At 36.3% G+C, this 21,943-nt stretch overlaps 2 protein-coding genes and 1 long non-coding RNA gene across 11 annotated transcripts; 1 reads left to right on the top strand and 2 right to left on the bottom strand.

Moving 5' to 3' along the window:
- Window positions 1-596: 596 nt before the first annotated feature.
- Window positions 597-14,727, bottom strand: LOC143209928 (uncharacterized). Of its 2 annotated transcripts, XR_013009159.1 has the most exons (3): window positions 13,654-14,716; window positions 9,942-13,565; window positions 597-9,585 (listed from the first exon to the last, which is right to left on the bottom strand). It is a non-coding gene; the product is annotated as an uncharacterized LOC143209928 (long non-coding RNA). The 2 variants fall into 2 exon arrangements; XR_013009158.1 differs by lacking the exon at window positions 597-9,585 and having other exon boundaries at window positions 12,891-13,565; window positions 13,654-14,727.
- Window positions 1,579-14,733, top strand: Nox (NADPH oxidase). Of its 8 annotated transcripts, none has more exons than XM_076426231.1 (21): window positions 1,580-1,939; window positions 2,036-2,067; window positions 3,189-3,417; window positions 5,560-5,654; window positions 5,736-5,844; window positions 6,548-6,645; window positions 6,722-6,842; window positions 6,990-7,140; window positions 7,882-8,092; window positions 8,197-8,423; window positions 8,794-8,982; window positions 9,386-9,579; window positions 9,911-10,232; window positions 10,884-11,019; window positions 11,098-11,234; window positions 11,510-11,645; window positions 11,938-12,158; window positions 12,493-12,677; window positions 13,112-13,321; window positions 13,596-13,799; window positions 13,908-14,733. In XM_076426231.1, the coding sequence occupies exons 3-21, from the start codon at window positions 3,271-3,273 to the stop codon at window positions 14,103-14,105; spliced, it is 3,291 nt and encodes a 1,096-aa protein (XP_076282346.1). In that variant the 5' UTR covers window positions 1,580-1,939; window positions 2,036-2,067; window positions 3,189-3,270; the 3' UTR covers window positions 14,106-14,733. The 8 variants fall into 8 exon arrangements, with proteins under 8 accessions (XP_076282347.1, XP_076282346.1, XP_076282345.1 ...); XM_076426230.1 differs by having other exon boundaries at window positions 3,151-3,417; XM_076426232.1 differs by having other exon boundaries at window positions 1,579-2,067; window positions 12,514-12,677.
- Window positions 14,734-15,362: 629 nt separating this feature from the next.
- Window positions 15,363-20,580, bottom strand: LOC143209920 (diacylglycerol kinase epsilon-like). Its single transcript, XM_076426245.1, has 11 exons — window positions 20,420-20,580; window positions 19,468-19,675; window positions 18,701-18,872; window positions 18,141-18,271; window positions 17,130-17,277; window positions 16,819-17,036; window positions 16,505-16,650; window positions 16,274-16,442; window positions 16,036-16,207; window positions 15,821-15,954; window positions 15,363-15,710 (listed from the first exon to the last, which is right to left on the bottom strand). Exons 1-11 carry the CDS (start codon window positions 20,578-20,580, stop codon window positions 15,588-15,590), a joined length of 1,782 nt encoding a protein of 593 aa, XP_076282360.1. The 3' UTR covers window positions 15,363-15,587.
- Between the last annotated feature and the right edge of the window lie 1,363 nt (window positions 20,581-21,943).

Below are 21,943 nucleotides of genomic sequence, written 5' to 3'. Positions count from 1 at the left end.
TAGAAGAATTGAGGAATGCTATTATACCTGGTGAATCACGAGAAGATAAACTTATTTAAACAGTGGGTTTTTTATTTTTGCATGTAGCCTTGTAAATTATAATTTTTGGAAAATCTTTTATGCATTACTTTTATGTAATCCTAATTGATTAGAAGAAATCAGGTCGAATGGTACAATTATAAAAAAGTTATTCTATTTTGAACGGCGTACGAATACTTTTTACACTCACTGTATATACTTTTAAAAAGATCTTAAATTATTTTAATCTTCACGAGATTCTACTCGAATATTTGCATAACCATTCGAAATTTATTACTGACAAATACAAGAGTACAAGATTTAACCACTAATTTACACTGACTTTATAGAGTTCTCATTACATTGCATTATTTTTTATTTATATTCTTTATACGGGGTGGGTCGCCACATTTTGCCACCTGAAATATCTTTGTTGTTTTTAAAAATACGTCAAATGTCTGAAGGACAAAGTTGAATGGTAAAATGGGGCTTATACGATACCAAAAAATTTTTGTTTTTTCCTTCAGACATTTGACGTATCTTTAAAAACAACAAAGATATTTCAGGTGGCAAAATGTGGCGACCCACCCTGTATACATTAATATGGTACATTATATTTTATAGATTATTCTGTACGTATTTTTCTATAAGTTTGAGCTTACAATATGGAAAGAGGTTCAAAGAATACTTTAGCAACGAAACAGAGGCTGAGAAGTTCACATCTGACATTGTTTATTGTATTATCGGAAAAGAACCGAAAGTAAATTGCCAAGTAAATAGTGATAAATTAGACTGCGGTTTTTCATGCAAAATAAAAATTGTTCGAATCAATTGCAAGATGTAGCAGCCGCGTTGATATTTATTTCTTTTCTTGACAATACTTTTAATGTGTTGAGAATAATACGATGGTATTCTTAAATTTTTTACATGTCCTTGTAAAAAGCTTTACCATAATTTTTTAGGTGGACGATTGCGTTTTGACCTATGGTTTCTCTTGCAAAAAGGAATTATTGACCTCTTGACCATGAAAGTGTAGAATCACGCAATGGTAGTCGCGACATAATTTCTTTACATCCTGTACATCTCATCTACAAATTTGTGGGGCTTTTGGGGCCCTGAAACTTCAGTTTAGAAATAGAAGTTGCAAGAAAACTTTCATGACCTTATTAACAGAAAAGAAGAGTAATGAAAAATTTCATACCGTTACACATTAAATAGATTTATTGAAAAATTCATAAAATTTAAAATTCAGGGCCCTGTAGTATCCCGGGGCCCCACGCGACCACTTAGTCCGCTTACCGTTAGATCCGCCACTGTCCTTTATTCGATGTAATAAAGACACCGATCCCATTAAAAAATAGAAAATGTGAAGGGTTTCAATAACGAGGAAAAAAGGAAGAAAAATAAACCATGAAAAAGTGAAAGGTTTGGCAGTTTGTTCGACTGTCCGTCTCCCAATCCGATCTTTATTGAAATCGAAAGGCATCCCTCTCCCTCTCTCCCTCTCTCTCTCTCTAGATCCAAGCACGTCGTGTTCTGAAAATTGGTACCGAAAGGAATCTGCCGCAGGTAGGGGGATCGTCTCGCGATTCGTTCGATACGAACGACGATTTTCATTTGACACTACGGACAAATCCAAGTAACACGTGGCAGGTAGCTCGAATCGAGTGCTCCAGGAAGACCGTTCTTATTTTTCACATTGTTTTCCTCCGAAAACGCTAATGAACAATTCGCGAAATTTGCTAAACATTCCTATCAGTGCATCGAGTGCTTGTTTATAACATTCGTGAAGTGATAACAGTTGTGACGTGCAAAAGAATCTGATTTAAACGAGCCGAGTTTTGTTCTCACGTTTTTAACGCGTTGACTGCTTTGCTGGCCATAATTAACGAATTATAAATCATAGTTAAAGAAATTAAACGTGAGTTTACACCTTAGTTACAACGCACTGGCGTCAACTGGATTTTGGTAGGATCCGAAGGAAATAAAGGATAATAATCACTGTGCTTCTGTGCAGATTTTTAGGCTGTTTGTTCGGCAGTCGACGTGGTAATATTTTTCAAGAGAAGATTGAAGTTCCTCGAATCAATACGATTGTTAACACATATCCGATCGGCATGTTTTTATTCTTCTTTTGCGTATTTTCTATTATAAATAGACTCCATCAATCAAATTGATAAGATCATTTTGAAAAGAAGAAATTTCTGTCTGGATCCTGTATCTTGCAATCACTGTAACCATTTTTTATTTTTCATAAAGATACCAATCAAATTATAATGTACAGGATGTTCGCGTCATTACTAGCCAGCCAGCGTTTTTCTCTCGAAAAGTTATACTGTTTTTTGCAAGGAATTTAGCGGTGTCTGTAAGCTTCTTTTATCTGCATTATTTTGTAAGAAATGAAGATGACCCACAACTTTTTAAACGGGATGTTATGCATTTTATCATATCATACGAAAATGTGTGCCAAAAAGAATTCATTTGTATACGACACGATGACCTTCAACATCGCACAAGGTCAGAAATGGAAGAAATACTTTGGTACATCTTGCCACCGTGTTTACAAGTATTTTTATTCACTTTATTGACGAGGCTACAGTAAATGTTCAATACAATTTCTCCTTGTGCACGAATGAACGCGAACTTCAGCTCTTATAATCACATTTTTGGTAGCGTCTGCTAGTATTGTCCGAGATATTAATGCGCAACTTGCTTTATTTTGATTTTCGAGTCGTTTACATTTCCGAACGGTGAATCGTAAACGGCATCTTTACGAAATATCACGTACGAAGTATTTAAATGTTTCTTCCGTTTGTGACCTTGTATGACCTTGAAGATCAGTGAAATAGAACTTTCTCTTCTGTCTTATTATGTCTAATAGGTTGAGACTAATATATTTTTGAGTTCTTCTAATGGATTTGCTGTTCGAAATTGCACCTACACATTTTTGTCATAAATGTGGTTCACAAACATTGTCGTACAAAAATTGTACGACTTACGACTAATTTTTAAATTGACTTTTTTCCAACTCCTCGGGCCAAACAGCTCAGTTGTGCGCTGGTGAAATGATTAAATTTGCTGTAGGATATGTGTTGAGCAACGACGAATTTCCGTGTTTCCTCTAATCCCCAGGGGAAACGGATGATAACAAGTCGAGTGTAAACATACAGGGCAGTGTAAGCAATCGAAGGATCCGGTGTAAGTGATCGAAGAGTCTCCCCGTGTCCTTATTGAAGTCGGTGGTGAAGCAAAATGGAGAGTGACGTTAGTCAGATGGAAGATAAGTGTTTAATCGAAAGGAGGAGAGCAACCACCTTGGAAGAGTGTTCCCAAATAATTGGAGTGAATGGCAACGCTCGATATAATAGAGACACGTTCAGGCGTCTTTTTTTGGATCAAGTGAGTGTCTTTAACGAGACTTTGATTACGAAACTCTCAGCCTCCGCGAAATTCTCAGCCTCCTTGCTTCTCTTCGTCACTGTTAGCCATCTCAAGTTCGTGCTATTTTTAAGAAACGTTCACTTTCATTCAAAGAAATGTGGAATCTCCTAAGCGCGTCCGGACGCAGTGTTTTGGGATCCATACTCCATTCGTAGTAACTTCCGGCTGCGTGTCTGAACGCGCAAGTTTGCGTTTGTGACGAATGGAGTATAGGATCGCAAAACGCTGAATGCAGACTGCAGTCGCGCTGAGGAGATTCCACCCTTAGAAAGATGACTCATAAAGCACATAAATTAGGCTATCAACTTTGTACTAACCTAAGATTCTTGGAATATTTTTTAGCAATAGATTGAATTGGAGAAAGAGTACATTGAATTTATTTAAAAATTACTTTCCTCATTCAAACGACCCCATTACAAAAATGGAATTTCGCAGGAAAAACCCAGCGAGAAACTAAACAAAAATATTTCAAAACGAAATTCTACTATTTCAAATATGCTACAGATATAATAATACATATACATCTGCATTAATTGGTACCCAGCGGCGGACCGTTAATTTTGAGGCCCGGGATTATACTATAGACTCATTTAGCGTTGAATGAAACCGATGGCTGCGATCTAATTCGAAGGACACGTTAAATCGCGGCAACTAACAAAAAGCTCGGAGCTCGGTTTGAGACAACGCGCGACACGAGACGAAACAAGGCCGTGATTCCATTGAAAGTAAATAACAAGGAGGTGAGATCAATATCGAATAGAGAATGACCTAAGGGGGAAGCGGAGGCGACGACACTGACGGGATCGTAGCAACCGGCAAGGGAATCTATCGAGGTTCATAGATATCGATCAAGGTGGTGGATCGCCCAGGGCCAAAAAGCGTTCACGCCTCGGGCGTCTCTGGTACTCAGAATTCGATCGCGATTGCGGTCACGACCCTGCCTCCTGTCCTTGAATCGATACGATCATCGCCGTTGTTTGGCTGAACAAATTGCTCATGCTTATTGTCCTAATAGCTGCCTCCACTTTCGTCAGTGCAGACTAAGGATTGCAATCCCGCGCCATTTTCAATCCCGCGGGATTGATGTGGGATTTATTTTAATCCCGCGGGGTTCCGCGGGACTAAGGATTTAGGTCTTCAATCTAATATATATTTAATAAAGAAGCTTTACGTAATGAGATAATCATCTTTAATCGTATTAGTCCAAATTTATTAACAGAATACATATAAAATCTAAATCTACATAAATTTTTTAATTAAAATATAAATCTCTTTTTGGAAAACAAACTATAATTGAAATGTAATTGTATAAAATATATGTATAATATAATAATTCGTTATATCCAATAATTATTATAGAAGAAGGTATTTAAATAAAAAATTATTATATCAATAACGAAGCTACGATATTATATATTAATTGCTGAGGTGAATCGGAAGAATTTTTTCCTTTACCAAAATGTTGGTTGAAACTTAAAAATAACTATAAAAATTGTTTAGAACGAACTATATGTAATCGACCTGTCTGTGAATATAATTTTAATTAGATTAAGATCTGAAAAATGTTAAAATTATAAAAACAAATTTTAATTTGTAGAACTGTGAAAATATGATCGTAAAAAGCAAAGTCTATTAATTGTTGCATCTTCTAGTTATGTCCTCAAGTCATTACATTACATTACATTCTAGTTTACATGATCATAACTCCGGCCAAAATTGCTGTATCGGTATCATTAAACAATGGTTTGAAAGCGTGAAACCTCTAGTTTCGGATGCTCTGTTTCAAATTGTTGCTATGTTGGTTTTCTACAAAGTTATAGCGACATAAAGACGACATTGACGGTTAACAGAAATTTTGTGCAACTTTGTAACATCGCACGGGGAGAAACAAATTTTTTCGATCAATCGCATTAATATCATTTGGAAGGGCTATCTTTCCTGTGTAAAATGTGTGGTAGTTGATTATTGTGCGATTTCTTTTGTTCGAGTTATTCAACATTGAAGTAAATATTGGCTTTACACAAAACTGAAGTAATTTTTCGGCAACAAACATGCAACTGTGAAAGATTCCTGATATATAGTGTATCTTAACAATTTCAGACGTTGTTGGAGAAATTATTTATTTTGTTCGATCACAACAATTCCATGACGTTGAAGCAAGACGAATGGATCGAATTTGTAAAGAGCAGACTACCGTAAGAAATGTTCAATTTTCGAAAAGAAATGTTTCTAAAAAGACGAATACGACATTAATATATAGTATGTTACGTTACCAGGAATAAAAAGCATAATTTTATTGACCAATTTGATAGCGTTGTGTACGCTATCTGCGGCGATGATTCTATAAGCTTCTTCAACTTTCAACGAATATTTGCTACCAAAGAGGTAAGTCCACGGTATTCAAGCTCATATTATTAACACAAACTTAACGCAAAGGATTAATGAATTTGAAACACCTCTAGAAATAAATATATATTGCTTAAAGAATGTACTATATCTTCACAACGAATATGCAATTACATTTATATTTTAAATCCACATTGTACACAAGAATTCAGAAAAATCAAATCTGAGACTACTCCATTGTGTCAGGAATTAATTAGAATCTAGATTAAAATGTGATTGATCTTTCCTTGTATAGTTGTAAACATTAGTGTTGTGTGAAGTTTATACAATAAACGGCGGATTTTTATGCAAAACAAACGTATTCTGTATCAAGGTACTGGAACCGAATAATAATTTGTCTGTTCCTTCAACGATTTTAATATAATTAATTAAATAATACATGGATTTAAATTCTCTCAGCTTTTTCAGTGGTTTACATATTATCTACTCATTTATGACACAAATGCATGAAATCCGCAGTATACTAATGCAGGCCTGTCCAACTTCTTCTCCGTCGCGAGCCATACCGTGCTCGTGACGGTACGACCGTCGACAACTCAGCGGGTTGAAGAATAAGTGGGGAAACGAACCGCGAGTTGGACAGGCCTGTACTAAACTATATAACATCCAGTATAAATATAACAATGTAGTTCAAAAATGTCGAATGTCTTAATCGTTTCTTGTCTCAAGTCTTTATCTGCAGGTGGTAGATAAATTATTCCGTTTGATTGACGAAGAAAATGTGAACTATGTATCATCTAATCAAATTATGGATTTCATTACCAACATCAGTGATAGAAGGTAATTTTAATTTCATTATCATTGTTTCGTTCAAGAAATATTGTCAGAAAATATCACCTTTATAATTACTCCACAGACCACGCGCCGGCTTCGATAAGGCTAGTTTAGAATGGTTGGAGAAGATCTTCAAGCAAATGGTGGGCAACGAGAAGGAAATAAAACGCGCAGAATTTAACAAAATCGTCACATCGAAGAATGTAAGTCGTACCCATAAATATTAATTGATAATTGCTCCTTCAATTTTTCATGAATAGAAAATTTAAAGTTGCGATACTTTTTGGTTCCACTGTATTCAAAACGAAATTCAAGTAAAAAATTGATCACGAAAACGTTTTTTTCTTCAGCCGTTCTTTACAGACAGAGCATTTGAAATATTTGACAAGGATAATTCCGGGGCCATATCTCTTCAGGAGTTTTTGGATGCGATGCACCAATTCGCGGGGAAAAGTCCTGACGACAAAATCAAGTTTCTGTTCAAAGTTTACGACATCGACGGTAAGATACATGCGAACTGAGAGAGTGACCCAAAAATTCACCCCTTTTGGGTCCCTTGTTTGTGCCAAATGACAGATTATGTCAACACGTGAATCAGTGCAAATTTTCAAGTTGACAATTAGTTTCTGAGATATCAAAGTTCAATGAAAAATGACGCCACTTCTTCCCCGTTGTCGTTTCACGGCTTCCACTACCAGTACACCGGTTCCCCCACTAGCAGTGTACCAATTTCCCCACTATCAACTATTTCATATTGCCCCTACCGTGCAATGTTGCCAGAATCGACCAAAACTGGTCGATTCTTCCTCTCCTCCTTTTCCCCTTCCACTATCCCATTTCCAACATCCCCCAGTAAGACTGTAGACTGGTCACGTGTTAATCTAGTTATCAGGGAGAGAGGGTAAACTGTATTCCCCTCGATTTCCTCGATCTGGCGATACAGCCCCCTATCCTAATCCCCTTAACCACCTTCCACACTCCTCAGGAGTTCAGAGTAGAGAACCCAGGAGTAGGAAGACGAGTGTCTGCAGCTCGCGAGCTGCAAGTTGCCCATGCCTACCGTAAATTATCATTTGGCACAAAAATCAGAGCTACATTCGACAGACCCAAAAGAAAAAGAACCTCTTGCTTTTCCGATCACTCTTTCTTAATTTAATCTCTCTAAAATAATCACTCTTTGAGATTGAAATATGTGCCTGTATTTCGCGGTGCGATCCCTTGGAAATAATCAATTACAAATAGGTGACGGATTAATACAACTTCGCGAGTTGGAGCACGTTATGAGAGCCTGCATGGAGGAGAATGGAATGGAGTTCAGCGACGAACAAATCGAGGAACTAACGATAGCGTTATTCGAGGACGCCGATCAGGGCAATCGAGGAGCACTCACCTTCGAAGCACTCAAAAATCAATTAGAGAAGCACGAGGGATTGCGGGAAAACCTTTCGATTAGGTGACCGAATTTTTGTTTCCGAATCATTCCGACACGTGTCGATTTCTATGGCGTCGCATCGATTCAACGAGAAAATATAATGAAACACAGAAATTCCATCACAGTATCGACCGATGGCTGGTTCCGCCGAAGCCGAAGCCAACACAGAAATCATTATTGGGATCGTTCGCGTCGTTACGGCCTTACCAACTGACCAAACCGTACATGAAGAACAATTACGTTTACCTCGCATTTATCTGCAGTTTTATTTTCGTTAACGCAGCTTTGTTCATCTCGAGACTGTACGCGTACAGACACTCGAATGGCTACGTCATGCTCGCTCGTGCTTGCGGTAAGAAAATACTCCTTTTCGATATTCAAATCATCATTGATAGTCAATTTTTTAAAATTATGGGGCTGTGTTTCCGTTTACGTCCGTGCTCAGAATCGGATGAAATTTTGGGAATAGGTTCTTTTTTGACTAAAATGATGATTGTCAGAAGGATTTTTGGCGACTCGAAAGAAAATTTTTTAACATTTCTATGTCAGTCCCTACCTTACCGACAAAATTAGAGTCTAAGTAGGGGTGGCATTAAGAATGATTCAATTATATGTAGATCACTTGGTGATCATTCTGGTTAAAGAAACGAACGAATTTACATTACGGCCCAATAAATGACCAAATTATTATTACTTGGAGTACATAAAACATTTCCGTACAGGCCAATGTTTGAACTTCAACTGCAGCTTCATCCTAGTTCTCATGTTACGTCAGTGCATTACCTTTCTACGAACTCATGGTTTCAATTCTGTACTTCCGTTGGATCAACATATTTACCTTCATAAAATAACGGGCGTCCTAATCAGCGCCTTCAGTGTACTGCACACATTGATGCATCTTCTGAATTTTGGTAGGTCCATATATTATTATCAACTGTTTATATACAGGGTGTCCCAAAATTTCTTCAACAGCCGGAAATGGCAGGTTCCCGAGATCATTTGAAGTAATATTTTCCAATTTGCAAAAATGTTATCCGCGGCTTTGTGTAGGAGTTACAGGGTGACAAGAAATAACGGAGTTAATCATTTCTTGTTATAATTCTGTCAAATTGACGAATTTTGGAAAACCAAATAATAACAACCATAACATGGACCTTTAGTATTCATATTGCTTCAAATGATCTCAGGAACCTCCCATTTCCGGCTGTTGAAGGAATTTTGGGACACCCTGTATATATTCAATTATAATTGCAAACCTTTGCGCGGAAACCAGTTTCAGCTTTAACAATTTGATCACCCGGATGAATTTTTCAGGCACCGTGGTGGTGAACGATGCAGATCTCAATTATAAGAATTACACTCTGAACGAATGGCTACTCACGAGTCGTCCAGGACTGTTCGGTCTCATACATGGCTATGCGAATCCTACTGGGATCATTCTCATCATAATTCTTAGCGTCATAACACTGTCCTCGATGCCGTTCGTTCGTCGTCGTGGACGCTTCGAGGTTGTACTTAAATATAATTATGTACATATATGTTTAGAAAAGTTTCTCCAGAAAATGCTCATCGTTCATATGTTTGGAAATAATGTTTAAAATTGACACGGTTCGGAGAACAGCTCGGGGATAAAAGTAGAATACAATGCAATAAAGAAACAATATTTGACCTTGAAATTCAATCATTGTTTAAATATAGAGAATGATTTCATTTTTGTTTGAAGAGTAGAAAAAATAAAGATTACAATGTGTGTTTTGATAACACAATCGAAATCCAATCGCGTAAACGTTATATTCATTATTGAAAAACTTCAATTACGTTAATTCGTTTATTATACAGATATTTTACTGGTCTCATCTACTCTACATACCTTTCTGGATACTAACGATTCTTCACGGACCGAATTTTTGGAAATGGTTCATCGGGCCAGGCACGTTGTACCTGATCGAAAGGATTCATCGAATCGCTTGGTCCCGATCTGAGCTCGGGAAAACCTACATAAGCTCTGGTCTCTTGCTACCTTCGAAAGTGACACATTTGGTCATCAAGAGACCGCTCCTTTTCGACTTTCGTCCTGGTGATTACGTTTTCGTGAATGTCCCGGCCATTGCTCGGTACGAGTGGCATCCTTTTACTATCAGCAGCGCGCCGGAGCAAGAAGGTAGAGCAAGAACAGGATAATATAGCGCAGGCCTGGGCAACTTGTGGCTTGCGAGCCGCAGACGAGGCTTGTCTCTACCCCTGCGTCCTTCCCCAGTCAGAAAAATCTGCTCGAGCAGGATTTGATTCTTATTTGCTCTGAATCTGCCGACCTAAACCTGTCGCCAAATACCGAGCCTAATGTGGAAACAGATGGTTCGGTATTTACTTGCGAAGTTTGGTGCTGTAGAAGTTGCCCGGGCCTGATGTAGTGTACAGTGGCGCACCTGGGGGGGGGGGGGGCAAGTCCCCCACCAAGAAAAAAATGTTTAGCTTCCAAAATTAAAATCGCGGAATAGCCCTGGGTACCGTTGATAGATATTTTGGCTTAAAAAAAAGGTCATCACGCAAAACCTGGGGCTGGGTTCAACTCGCCCCCCCCCCAAGATTACATCCTGGGTGCGCCACTACTAGTGTAAGCTACTATTACTATATCACATCTACATATCTTGTTCAATGTATGTTAATTTAAAATAACTTTATTAACACTAATACTCATAAAAACATCTCTAATACGTTGCTTATTATTCCCTAATAAATTTAACGAATAAACGTGTAGAAGTCGACGTAAATGTTATTTATCGTGTTTATTAATATTACATATCTTTCACAGACTACATATGGCTTCATATTCGAGCAGTCGGCGAATGGACGAACAGTCTTTATTCGTATTTCGAAAAAGAGCAAATGAAACTACAGCGAGGCAACCCAGAAGAAAGTTGTAATAACAAAAATGTCCTGAGAAATATGTAAGTCTGAATAAATAATAAAAATGTGTACCCACACGAATACTTAATATAGAATCTGTTTCGATTGTTTCTCGCAAGATATTTCAATACAGGACAAGATATGAAGCCAAAGGTGAAGATGCCTGCGCAGTCCTCGAAAAATTGTCAAGGTCTCGACAATCCTACCTTCGTCTCCGATAATGACAGCGAAATTGTCTCGCCGCACAGTACAAATGGTAAACGAAAAACTAATTGTTGTTTTCCCTATATTTCTACTAATTGCAATACTAATTTACAGAATCAGTTGTATCACAATTTTAACAATCGATCACAGGACAGACAGAATTTCGAATCTTCAATTTATATAATCCTTTTTTTATCATATAAAGTTTTTAATAACTCACCGTTTGCCATTATTACCTACTATGTACATACTATCGTTACGAGCATTTTGTGAAAATTCCGGAGCATTCGAAACTCTTTTTAAAGTTCGTTTTGTCCGCCATTGTAGGTACACCAGATAGTAGCAAAATGTCCAAAGAAGGAAGGCTTCATCGTCTACTACTGCACAGCAAAATGCCTTTAGAGAAATCGTTCTCGGTGCCAGATATGCAAACAAGAAGAAAAAAGAGGGACAGATTAATGGTGTAAGTTACCTACATATTTTCGGAATACTAAATTCAGTGGTAATTTTGTTTTCGATTGCTAATCGCGTGTATCTCTGAACAAATAGGTGCTACAGCACAGAGTCGCCAGATTGTTCCCGAGCCCCAGCTCGGTCCACTCACAGCTCCCGGTGCCCTCGTGCCCGGCTCGATCCGGCGACACTGAGAGAGGGTAACTTTTCCCCCTCGATTCGAGTCAATTCCCCTGATCTGGCGACTCTGTCACAACATTAATTAAACAATGTTTTCTTAATCAAATAATTTTGTTCAACAGTCTCCGAGATTATATGAGATCCGAATCGGAGAGGAACTTCAACGAGAGTCAACTTCGTTGTGCACGGCAAAAATCTCTAGAGCAGGCTTATTTAAGTCCTCAAAACAGGAACATAGCTCAAAGCTTCCGATATATGAGAACTAAACCCACGATAATTGCTTTCAAGACTCCAAGTCTGGAGAACTGCGAATACAAATTAGGATCACCTACCAACAACGACAGTAAGATCATTTTCCTCTAACTATTTCTCTCTCTCTCTCTCTCTCTCTCTCTCTCTCTCTCTCTCTCTCTCTCTCTCTCTCTCTCTCTCTGTGGACTTACACATATATTTAAATTATTTATACAGGTTGATCGATAACTGGTGGTACAATCGAATCGCTATTTTCAGGCTCGAAATAGCCTTATATGAAAAAATGTTATTCTACACATTTTCGACTTATTTTTACATGTATATACCCAGTCAGCCAGGCCTGGCTGACTGGGTATATTCACCTCCTTTGCGGTTCTCACTCCCAGTTAATTGATCACCCTGTATATATTTACATTATAAAACAGCAACCTTTGAGGTAACTGCAGATGAATACAAATATTCGCCGACTAAATTAGTCGCGACACAAAGAGCTGCGGAAGAAGGCAGATTAAAGCTAAAATTAGAAGAAAAATTGAACGAAAGTGTGGAAGACACGAAATCGGATGCTGCATCTCATTCAACGCTGAATTATTTAGGAAAACCGTTAGAGGTAAACACTTCGTTGAATGCTCTTGTAGATTTAATACAAAATAAATCGTGTCGCACGACAAAACTTCTCAGTTTTTAGCTATTTCTTTTTTTGTGAAAATTCTATCAATATATTCGTGACATTTTTCTGATTAAAATGAAATCAAACGTGACGTAATTTCGGATCGTGCATACTTGTTTAATTCATGATACAGTAGAACCTCGATTATTCGAAGTAATCAGTGGTACATGGGTGTGCAAATAATAGAACAGTGATTTGTACAATAAATCATGTTGTATACGGATTGCTTTAAAATTAACTATTCATACGTGAAGCACATATTCAGATAAATACTTTCCGAATTATATCATGTTTGGGTTAATTTTAATCAGGAAGATGCCACGCATATGCTGGTTATAGAGAAACAATTAAAAACGATATAATAATGTTTTTAGATTTTCCTCGATGGTCCGTATGGCGCTCCTTCGAGTCACATATTCCAAGCGCAACATGCTGTCTTAATCGGAACTGGTATCGGAGTTACGCCTTTCGCCTCAATATTACAATCCATCATGCACCGTTATTGGAAAGCCAGGCACACATGCCCAAAATGCAAATTCTCATGGGCGAATGACATTCCGTCCACTGTGATGCACCTGAGAAAGGTAAAATCCTTTCTAGTTTTCTAGAAAGAAGAAAGTACTTATTACAGGGTGACAAGAAATAACGGAGTTAATCATTTCTTATAATAATTCTGTCAAATTGACGAATTTTTGTACGTTACTCTTGAAATCATACAACTTTCGCTTCAACCATTTTTTCATATACCAAATGGTTTACATGTAATTTCGGTGGCTCACTTATCTGAATCACTTTGTATAGTAATCTGTCCCACTTGATTTTTAATATCTGAAAACAATAAATGTTTCGTCTGTATAGGTGGACTTCTTCTGGATCAATAGAGATCAAAGATCTTTCGAATGGTTCGTGAACTTACTATCTCAATTAGAAATGGAGCAAGCAGAGCTTGGTGTTGCTATGGAACGTTTTCTTGAGATGCATATGTACATTACTAGTGCACTGCAGAAAAACGACATGAAAGCTGTCGGTTTACAGTTAGCTATGGATTTACTTCATCAAATGGTAAAGTATTAATATATAACAAATTTTTATACTTAAACGTTAAACAGTCAATGATAGTTATTTTCACTACAGGTCATAGAGTAAAAATGTGATTGTGAAATTTTTCAGGAAAAGCGAGATCTCATAACAGGCTTGAAAACAAGAACAAACGCTGGTCGTCCAAACTGGGATAAGGTTTTCAAACAACTCCAAGATAAGAAAAAGGGAAAAGTGACAGTGTTTTACTGTGGTCCACCGCAACTCGCGAAAATTCTACGTTACAAATGCGGTCAATTTGGTTTCAACTTCAAAAAGGAATCTTTCTAAATGTTCTGTCATGATTTAGGATCAATATGTTCGAGCACTGATCATTGTTTTACAAATTAAGAACGAAAGTTTTTATTGCTCGACAACATCATCTTATTCCTATTTATATGTTCAGGAATTTGTGTAGATCTCTTGCTTTTATCTTCATTTCGAATATTAATTTTGGGCACCTATTCAATGTACATTCTACCTTAGTTCATTTCATGTTATTCAGAGCTCTAGTTGCTTCGTGCAATAACCAAATTGATAAGAGTATAACAAGAAAATCCACTTGATGTTCCGTCATAATTAGACATATTTTTACAGGTAAACATCAAATTTACAGACCTGTGCTCATTACCATGGTTTAGTAATCGAACATTTATTGTAGTTTCGAAAGTATGATAACTTCTCATGCAATTTGTATGCAGCAAATTTCATATCCAAAATCACCATTTTTACAAAAAACAAAATAGTTACAACTTACAACCACGGTGCATTATACAGGTGTGCCGACTTAGCATCTCTGTACCGTTGACGTTTTGTGATAGATGGGTAGTAATTCTCTGGCCACCGCCAGACGGCGCATGGGTCGTAGGTACCGTACGTATGCGAATGAGATTGTGTGTATTCAGTGTATTCAACAGCGCGCCCGAATACACACAATCTCATTCGCACACGTACGGTATCTACGACCTATGCGCCTTCTGGCGGCGGCCAGAGAATTACTACACATCTATCACAAAACGTCAACGTTACAGAAATGCTAAGTCGGCAGTGTCGGCACACCTGTATAATGCACTGTGGTCTGAACGCATGCTTTAACATTGTAAATACAAAACTATAAGATCTCGGTTTAAAAAAATTAACTTGACCATAAAGACTCCCTCACTATGCAGATTTAATTTTCATTTGAGAAAATCACAGAATTTTTCAAAAGATATTAAACATTGCAACGATCTTATTCCGCTAAGGGGATCATTGATAATATTCTTAATATCTCGCAGAATTATTCTATTTTCTTAATCGAAAATAAAATGCATATCGAAGCGTTTTTTAACGATGTTCGTATGACAAAGATCTAATTTTTTACCTAGGCCCTTAATTTTCACATAACATGTAAACAAGTTTAAATATTAACGTTATCAAAATATATGTCATTCCATTTGGGAAATTCTATAAAATAATTTCGGCAAGGAACATTTGTATAGCTTTTACAGACAAGGCTGTATTTTCAGATAGGAGGCCAAGAGATAATGTAATAGGAATGAATAAAAGTTTAAAATTACGCTCCATTTATTGAAAGTGTATTGTACAGATATACATTTCTCCAGAATAATGACTAGATATTTCTTTGTTTACAGAAAATCTATTAATACCACTCACCACTTTTACCGCATTAATCTATATACTGCTTTCGTCGACAAGACATGTGAAATTTCTTGTCATTCTAGACCAACCTTTGGAATGTGTATAAATACGATCTCATAAATACAATAAAATTTAATTCGCCATAGTGCTCACCAACATGGATGCTTTGTTACAATATGTAATATTAATTTCACAAGGATGTTGGTACCAGGGTTCTCCATCAATTTGCATGGCGTATGATTTTAGTAATTTTATCTATATGTTATAAAACATTTATTTATTAAGCGCTGAATAAATTGAAAAAGATATTAAGCTTGTGGAGAACAAGTGTACATGAAAGAATGTAAAAATACTACTTAATATACCTTTATAGATTTAGCTTGGCCAATTCGATGGGGATCAGCAAGTCCCACTTGTAGCTGGGCCATATGGAAAGAAGAATACAGTGCAACTACCTCCAATATTTCATCATTGAAACTTTGCTTCATACACTCACGATCTATTTGATAAAACCAAGAAAATGTTGATGTACTGCATTCGTTTTTAAATTTCACGCAGTAGAAAAATTATAAATCTGTACCTGTATTCCAAAGATTGACGCCAGCACCCCACGAAGGAATATTTGTTATCACGATGCCCTCAATAGAGGGCAATTCTGCTTTAACACCATCCAAGTATATCTCTATATTTTGATCAAGATCTTTGCATTCCCTTTCCACTACTTGTTGCGTACCAAAACATAAGTATAGTAGCTATTGAAAATAAAAGTAAAATGAATGTTTTACAGAAATTACGAAACACCATATAAAATACGTTACCTTATTGAATAATCTACTACTATAAAAATAAAATCGGCTTTCCCTTGTGCGATGAAACTGTAATGTTACTTGCGCATCAACTCCTATACCTATGTAATTATACATATGAAGACTCTGATGTGAACCTCGTAGTCCCAATCCACCATATGGTTTCACTGCTACAGTCCATCTAATAAATTATTAATGAATACATACATATATGTATGTATTTATTTAACATTCTTTACATACCTATCAAGCTTCACTTCTTGTGCTGTTTCTATTTCTTGCAATATATTTGCAGGATCTCTATACAAATCGTGTTCCTTTCCCCATCCTAATACCCTGGACAAATCGTTCCCTGTTCCCAAGGGAATAATTGCCACGGATGGAACTGGCTATACCAAATACAAAATTTTAACGATAAAACGCCTATTTATGGGAAGGATAAACAAAGCTTAAAATTGTAAACGTTCTCTCAATTAATTCAAATAAAAATATGTCCTCGGCAAAATTGCTCTGTTGATTGTACATTAACATTATGCTTTCGAATATATATATATTACCACTAATTCAAGTTTATGAATAGCATTTAGTAACCAAGCTATTGTGCCATCTCCACCTGCTACAAGGACAGTGCATTTGACATTTGTTATTAAGCGACACCACTCGAGAGCAACAACCGGATCGCGTTCTGATAAATCAACAACTTGTGCAGGATTTAATAACCTTCTGAACAGAGACAAGATCTCTCCTCCATCTTTGTTTCCAGATTTTTTGTTTGCTGCGAAAAAAGCTCCATATTGCAATACCAGTATCAAAATCGCACTATTTATCCATTTCTTTAGTACACTGTTATTTTTTAATGTTGACCTACCAACTACTATAAGAGGTTTCCAATCAGGCCAACTTGGTGGTATGACTGTACGAAGTTGTAATCTACGTCTTACTGTACTGCGTTGATTTACTACTTCCAAGCTGCTTGGTGGAATTATCATCAATTTAAATTTGCCAAAATCACATATCTGTAGACACAGTAAATATATTACTTATGCAAATTAACATAAGCTATGTATACAGGGTGCGGCGCAAATTAGTCCCCACGATTTTTCAGCCACTTCGGGTGATCAGACAGAGAAGTGTTTCGTACCAAAGTTAATCAGTATTTAACCGACAAGAAATTGCAATTCTTTAAATTAAAAAAATACGTACGTAATAGCAACGCCTCGCATTTAGAGGTAACAAATAAACATTGCTTCAGAACTTGACTCACAAAAAACCAAATTTATACGGAGCCACATTGAAAACACAAACGTTAAACGTGTGCATGTAATTAATTAATAATTAAATTAAATTTTCAAACTGCATCCCATCTTGTGTAACGCAAAGTTCTGTTCTTTGTAACAAAGTCTTATGTGCAGCTTCCATTAGACAACTTCTTTTTACATTTCTACACGCTTGAATTATGCGTTCTTTAAGATTTTCCATATTATCTCCACAGGTCTTTCATACACAATCGATTGTAAATATCCCCAAAGATAAAAATCTAAAGGGGTCATGTCCGGCGAGCGAGCTGGCCATCGAATTGGACCATATGTTCCGATCCAAATATTCTAGCAATTGATTCATGGCGATATTATCTTTCAAGGTCATCTCAAAGTCATTGTATAGCAGGTCGTTGAATTCGTTTCGACGTCGCCTACAATATTATGAAGTTAAAAATACCCAGTTCCATTAAAAGATATGACAGATATGACTTGATTTTTGGTTGAAACTCAATTTTTAAAAAAAAATATTGTATTCTTTCTGACCATCTGAAGGGGCTGACAAATCGTGGGGACTAATTTGCGCCGCACCCTGTATATATACATATATATATAGAATATACTTCGGAGAGATTAGGTTTACACTCTTCATGGACACATCTTTGACACCAGCAACACCACCAATCCGTTAGACCAGGTTCCAGGTCACATTCCTCGTTGCATATTTCGCACGAAGCAGACAGTGGCAAGTTACCTTAAAAAAGAATACCAAGCTCAACCAAAGTTAGAAAATAATTATAGAGTGGACCAAGAAAAGTTACCACTTTGAACATTTTCCAAACTATACAAATTGGAGAAAAAATTGTCAAATAACAATTCAATGTGGTACGTCAAAGTACCAGTATGTACGGTACAGGTACGTCGAAGTCAATTTTTTGTAGATCTAAATGCTTTGGACACCTGACGATCATCTCCATTCTATTGAAGAGAATTTTATCTATTCACAATCTTAAATTATGATTTTAAAACTGTTACGCACTGTTTGAAAAAAGAATGATAGCTTAAAATGTCCTAAGCGATTCTACCTATAGCAAATTATCAACTTCTCTATAAAACTCCTATGTAAAAATGATCTTCTCAATTTCTATAATTCGAAAAGTATCCTATAATTTAGAAAACATACCCTTTACCCAATGATGCTTCATTGACTCGTTTGTACTTAGACTAATAACTTTACATTTTAATTGCTTGTCTGCGATCTTTACACAAGAAGGATCCACATAAACGCCACAGCAATCACACGTCAATCCATCAACATTTAATAACAAACTTTCACATATGCTACAATAATATGCCTATAGGAGAAAATTTCATAAATATTTATTGTCTCCTTGACGTTCTGATAATGCGTAAAAACTAGACAGCGGATCTTTATGCAAAATAAAAACTTTCTACCTGATTTGCAACAAACCGGAGCGAAATAGAAATTTGTTTACCTTCTTAAGACGTTTAATAGGTTGAAAATTATATAACTGCATTTTTTAATTCTTTTAATTATTACTGTTTTAAATTACGCCTACTCATTTTTGTCATAAACGCATAAAATCCGCTGTCTAATAAGAACATTAACTGTCACCAAGTTTAAATTGTACTACTTATGATAAATTTATGCATCCTTAACTGCAGTTGTGCCACTCATTATAACAAAATTAATATTAATTCGATTATTCACATTTGTTACTTTTTTTCTTAAACAGTTAATTTTCCTGCGTATATACACGTTATACACGTACTGCAAGAATTACTCATGGTCCATAAAATGTTTTAAAATAAAAATTTCATCAGCTGCATAAAGTACAAATGGGATGGAAACTATACCATTCAAAATTTAATATGATTGTCAAGTAGACAGTTGTGTTATCACAATATATATTCGATATAATAAAATACCTTGGTTTCTTTTCTCGTAGATTTCCAATTATGCTGTTTGGTAACATCTCGAATATGAATACGAGGTTCTCCTATAAGGTATCGGAAGAAGTATAACGTAAATATAAAAAATAGCATGGTAGACAGTGTAGGTAAAATAATGCTACTAAATTCTTCTTCTAACATATTTGAATTCAAATTTGTTTCGACCAGGAAAGATGATAGATCTCTGCAAAATAAATACATTCCATAGAGTAACACCGAAACAGCTGGCTTCATATTAAAAAATTATAAGACACGACAGGCAGAAATTTAGTCTACTAACCTATTGTCGTTTATAAATCTTTTTTAATTATTTTGACACTTATTGTATTAAATAATCAAACAGGGAAACGTGAAATACATCTAGCCATTGAAACAAATACGTGTGTCATAAAATAAAGCATTTTGTTTAGATAAAATACAGACAAAACATGCATACATAAATATATATAACGTACGAGTAATGTTTACCTACTTTTGTCTTCAACTTTAACTGACTTTAACTCATTTGAATCTTATTAGTGATCGTATTGTGATCTCAAGAGTAAATTAAAGGTATAAGTACTAATATTTGACAGTTATAATTTCCACATGCATCTGTGTGAGTACACACAGCTGATTCGATTCGTCTTTTTATTGTGCGTTCAAACAAATACACGAGACAAGAGTCAATAATTATATATACTAAGTATTTGAACCATTGAACTGTGTTATATCCTATATTCTATATACTCCCAATTTAATATGTGTCTTCTCCTCTGCCAATCAAAATTCACAGTTTTTCTAGTAGTGTCATGCATATATACCTATATATATATGTTTTTATGCGGTTACGTTGAATTACATCACGGTGAGAATTGTGTCAATCGCATATATGCAATTGTAATCGCATTTTAATTTCAATATAGGAAAAAACTGAAATGTGACGTACATATATATGTATACAGAGAGGATATGAGAATTATTGAGAATGCTCACGCCCGGGTCTACCTTGCCATCACTTTTTGGCACGCTCACTCTTAGCACGGAACAGATCCCACACCCACAGCAGAGCCCACTTTTACCACGAAACAGAGACCACACCATGTGCATTGGCCGCAAGGGGAAATGACCCCGCTGCGCAGTGGTAAATAGGCGGAACTTCGCAACGATAGAGAACTGATCGTCACCTGTCAAACGATGCACGTGGCGGCAGTTCAGTTAAAAAGTAAAGTGACAAAAATGTATTCACACAAACATGTAAACAGTTGTTTTGTATTTTGTATGTTTACTGCTGTATGAAATAATGGACAGTACGCACTTTTGACGAGGTGTGTACCTTACTGTTCAAATGTTACATCCTTCTCTCGTCGAGTGCGGTCTTTGCTTTTTTCTGCGCATTTCTAATTGTAGCCCTACATTTTCTAATACCTAGCCCTACATTTAAAAAATGGCAAAAGACACAAGCTCTCCAACAGATTCACAACACGGTCCCACACACAGACGCCAGGGTGCAACATCCTAACCCTAGGGAGGACGTCCCGGGACCACTGGGGACCACCAGGGACCACCGATGAGATATTATACTATCGTCGCGTCGGTGCCGGGACGCCTCCGGCCTCCGACACCCTAACGTTCGATTCACAAGCACACTCTACGGTACGTACCAGTTTTTCTGAAATCGACTGACAATGGCGGTGATCATTGCGAAATGAATCAATAAATCGAAAGAACATCTGAATTGATACTGAATTAAATTACGCGTCATTCTGAATACTGCACATTATTTCATAATGAATTGAGAAAGCTACGCGCGCGCATATTCCACGAAGATCCATGTAGCATGTCACAGGTCAACAGGAATATGCGGTACCGAATTTAGATTTGAACAATGGATCCTTTTGAACAATGGAACAATTTGGACCCTTATTTTTTGAGATAAATTGAAAAATATCCTCAAAAATTGGTACAAAAGTGGTGTCTCTCCGTCTTTAATCATTGTTTAAACATGTTTAAACAATCCTATTGTATTAATATTGGATATCGCTGTATTCGGAAAAGTCTACAGAATCTTTTGCTATAAAGAACAATTCAATATCTTTTATAATAACACCACAATATTTGTTTAAAGTTGAAGAATATGTTTTTTTTTCAAAGTCATGTTTCGCGAAAACTGTGCGTATAGGAAAAAAAATTAAGAACAGATTCGGAACCAGCACGAAAATCTCTATAAGAACCACCCAACAGTTGTGGAACAAAGGTCGTTGGACAGTGTTATCTACGAAAGAAGTAGAATAATAAAAAAAGACAGTTGTTTATTCACTTACTACTTGCTGGGAGGAGGAGAAGCTGCGTTAGAGTCCTGAAATCAAAAAATAAAATAAAAAAATATTAAAATCGAGTCGTACAATTTCATTGGCATATAAAAACATTTTAATTTAAATGCTATTTAAATGATTTTCGAAATAGAAAGTGT

This window comes from Lasioglossum baleicum, chromosome 6 (assembly GCF_051020765.1).
Source record: "Lasioglossum baleicum chromosome 6, iyLasBale1, whole genome shotgun sequence".
In the NCBI taxonomy this organism is placed as follows: Eukaryota; Metazoa; Arthropoda; class Insecta; order Hymenoptera; family Halictidae; genus Lasioglossum; species Lasioglossum baleicum.
Note: the sequence above shows the minus strand (reverse complement) of the source record. Positions and strands in the feature narration are given on the sequence as shown.

What these genes read in the sequence shown, in the direction of transcription:
- Nox (XM_076426228.1), top strand. Translation starts at nt 3,271, where the DNA reads ATGGAGAGTGACGTTAGTCAGATGGAAGATAAGTGTTTAATCGAAAGG. An exon ending in AAAAATGTCCTGAGAAATAT is followed by an intron (nt 11,020 to 11,097) that starts GTAAGTCTGAAT and finishes GTTTCTCGCAAG; the next exon opens with ATATTTCAATACAGGACAAG. An exon ending in CTGTGATGCACCTGAGAAAG is followed by an intron (nt 13,322 to 13,595) that starts GTAAAATCCTTT and finishes TCGTCTGTATAG; the next exon opens with GTGGACTTCTTCTGGATCAA.
- LOC143209920 (XM_076426245.1), bottom strand. Translation starts at nt 20,580, where the DNA reads ATGCACATGGTGTGGTCTCTGTTTCGTGGTAAAAGTGGGCTCTGCTGT. An exon ending in CTCTCTGTATACATATATAT is followed by an intron (nt 19,676 to 20,419) that starts GTACGTCACATT and finishes TTTATTTTGCAG; the next exon opens with AGATCTATCATCTTTCCTGG. An exon ending in TTCATAAACTTGAATTAGTG is followed by an intron (nt 16,651 to 16,818) that starts GTAATATATATA and finishes TATTTGGTATAG; the next exon opens with CCAGTTCCATCCGTGGCAAT.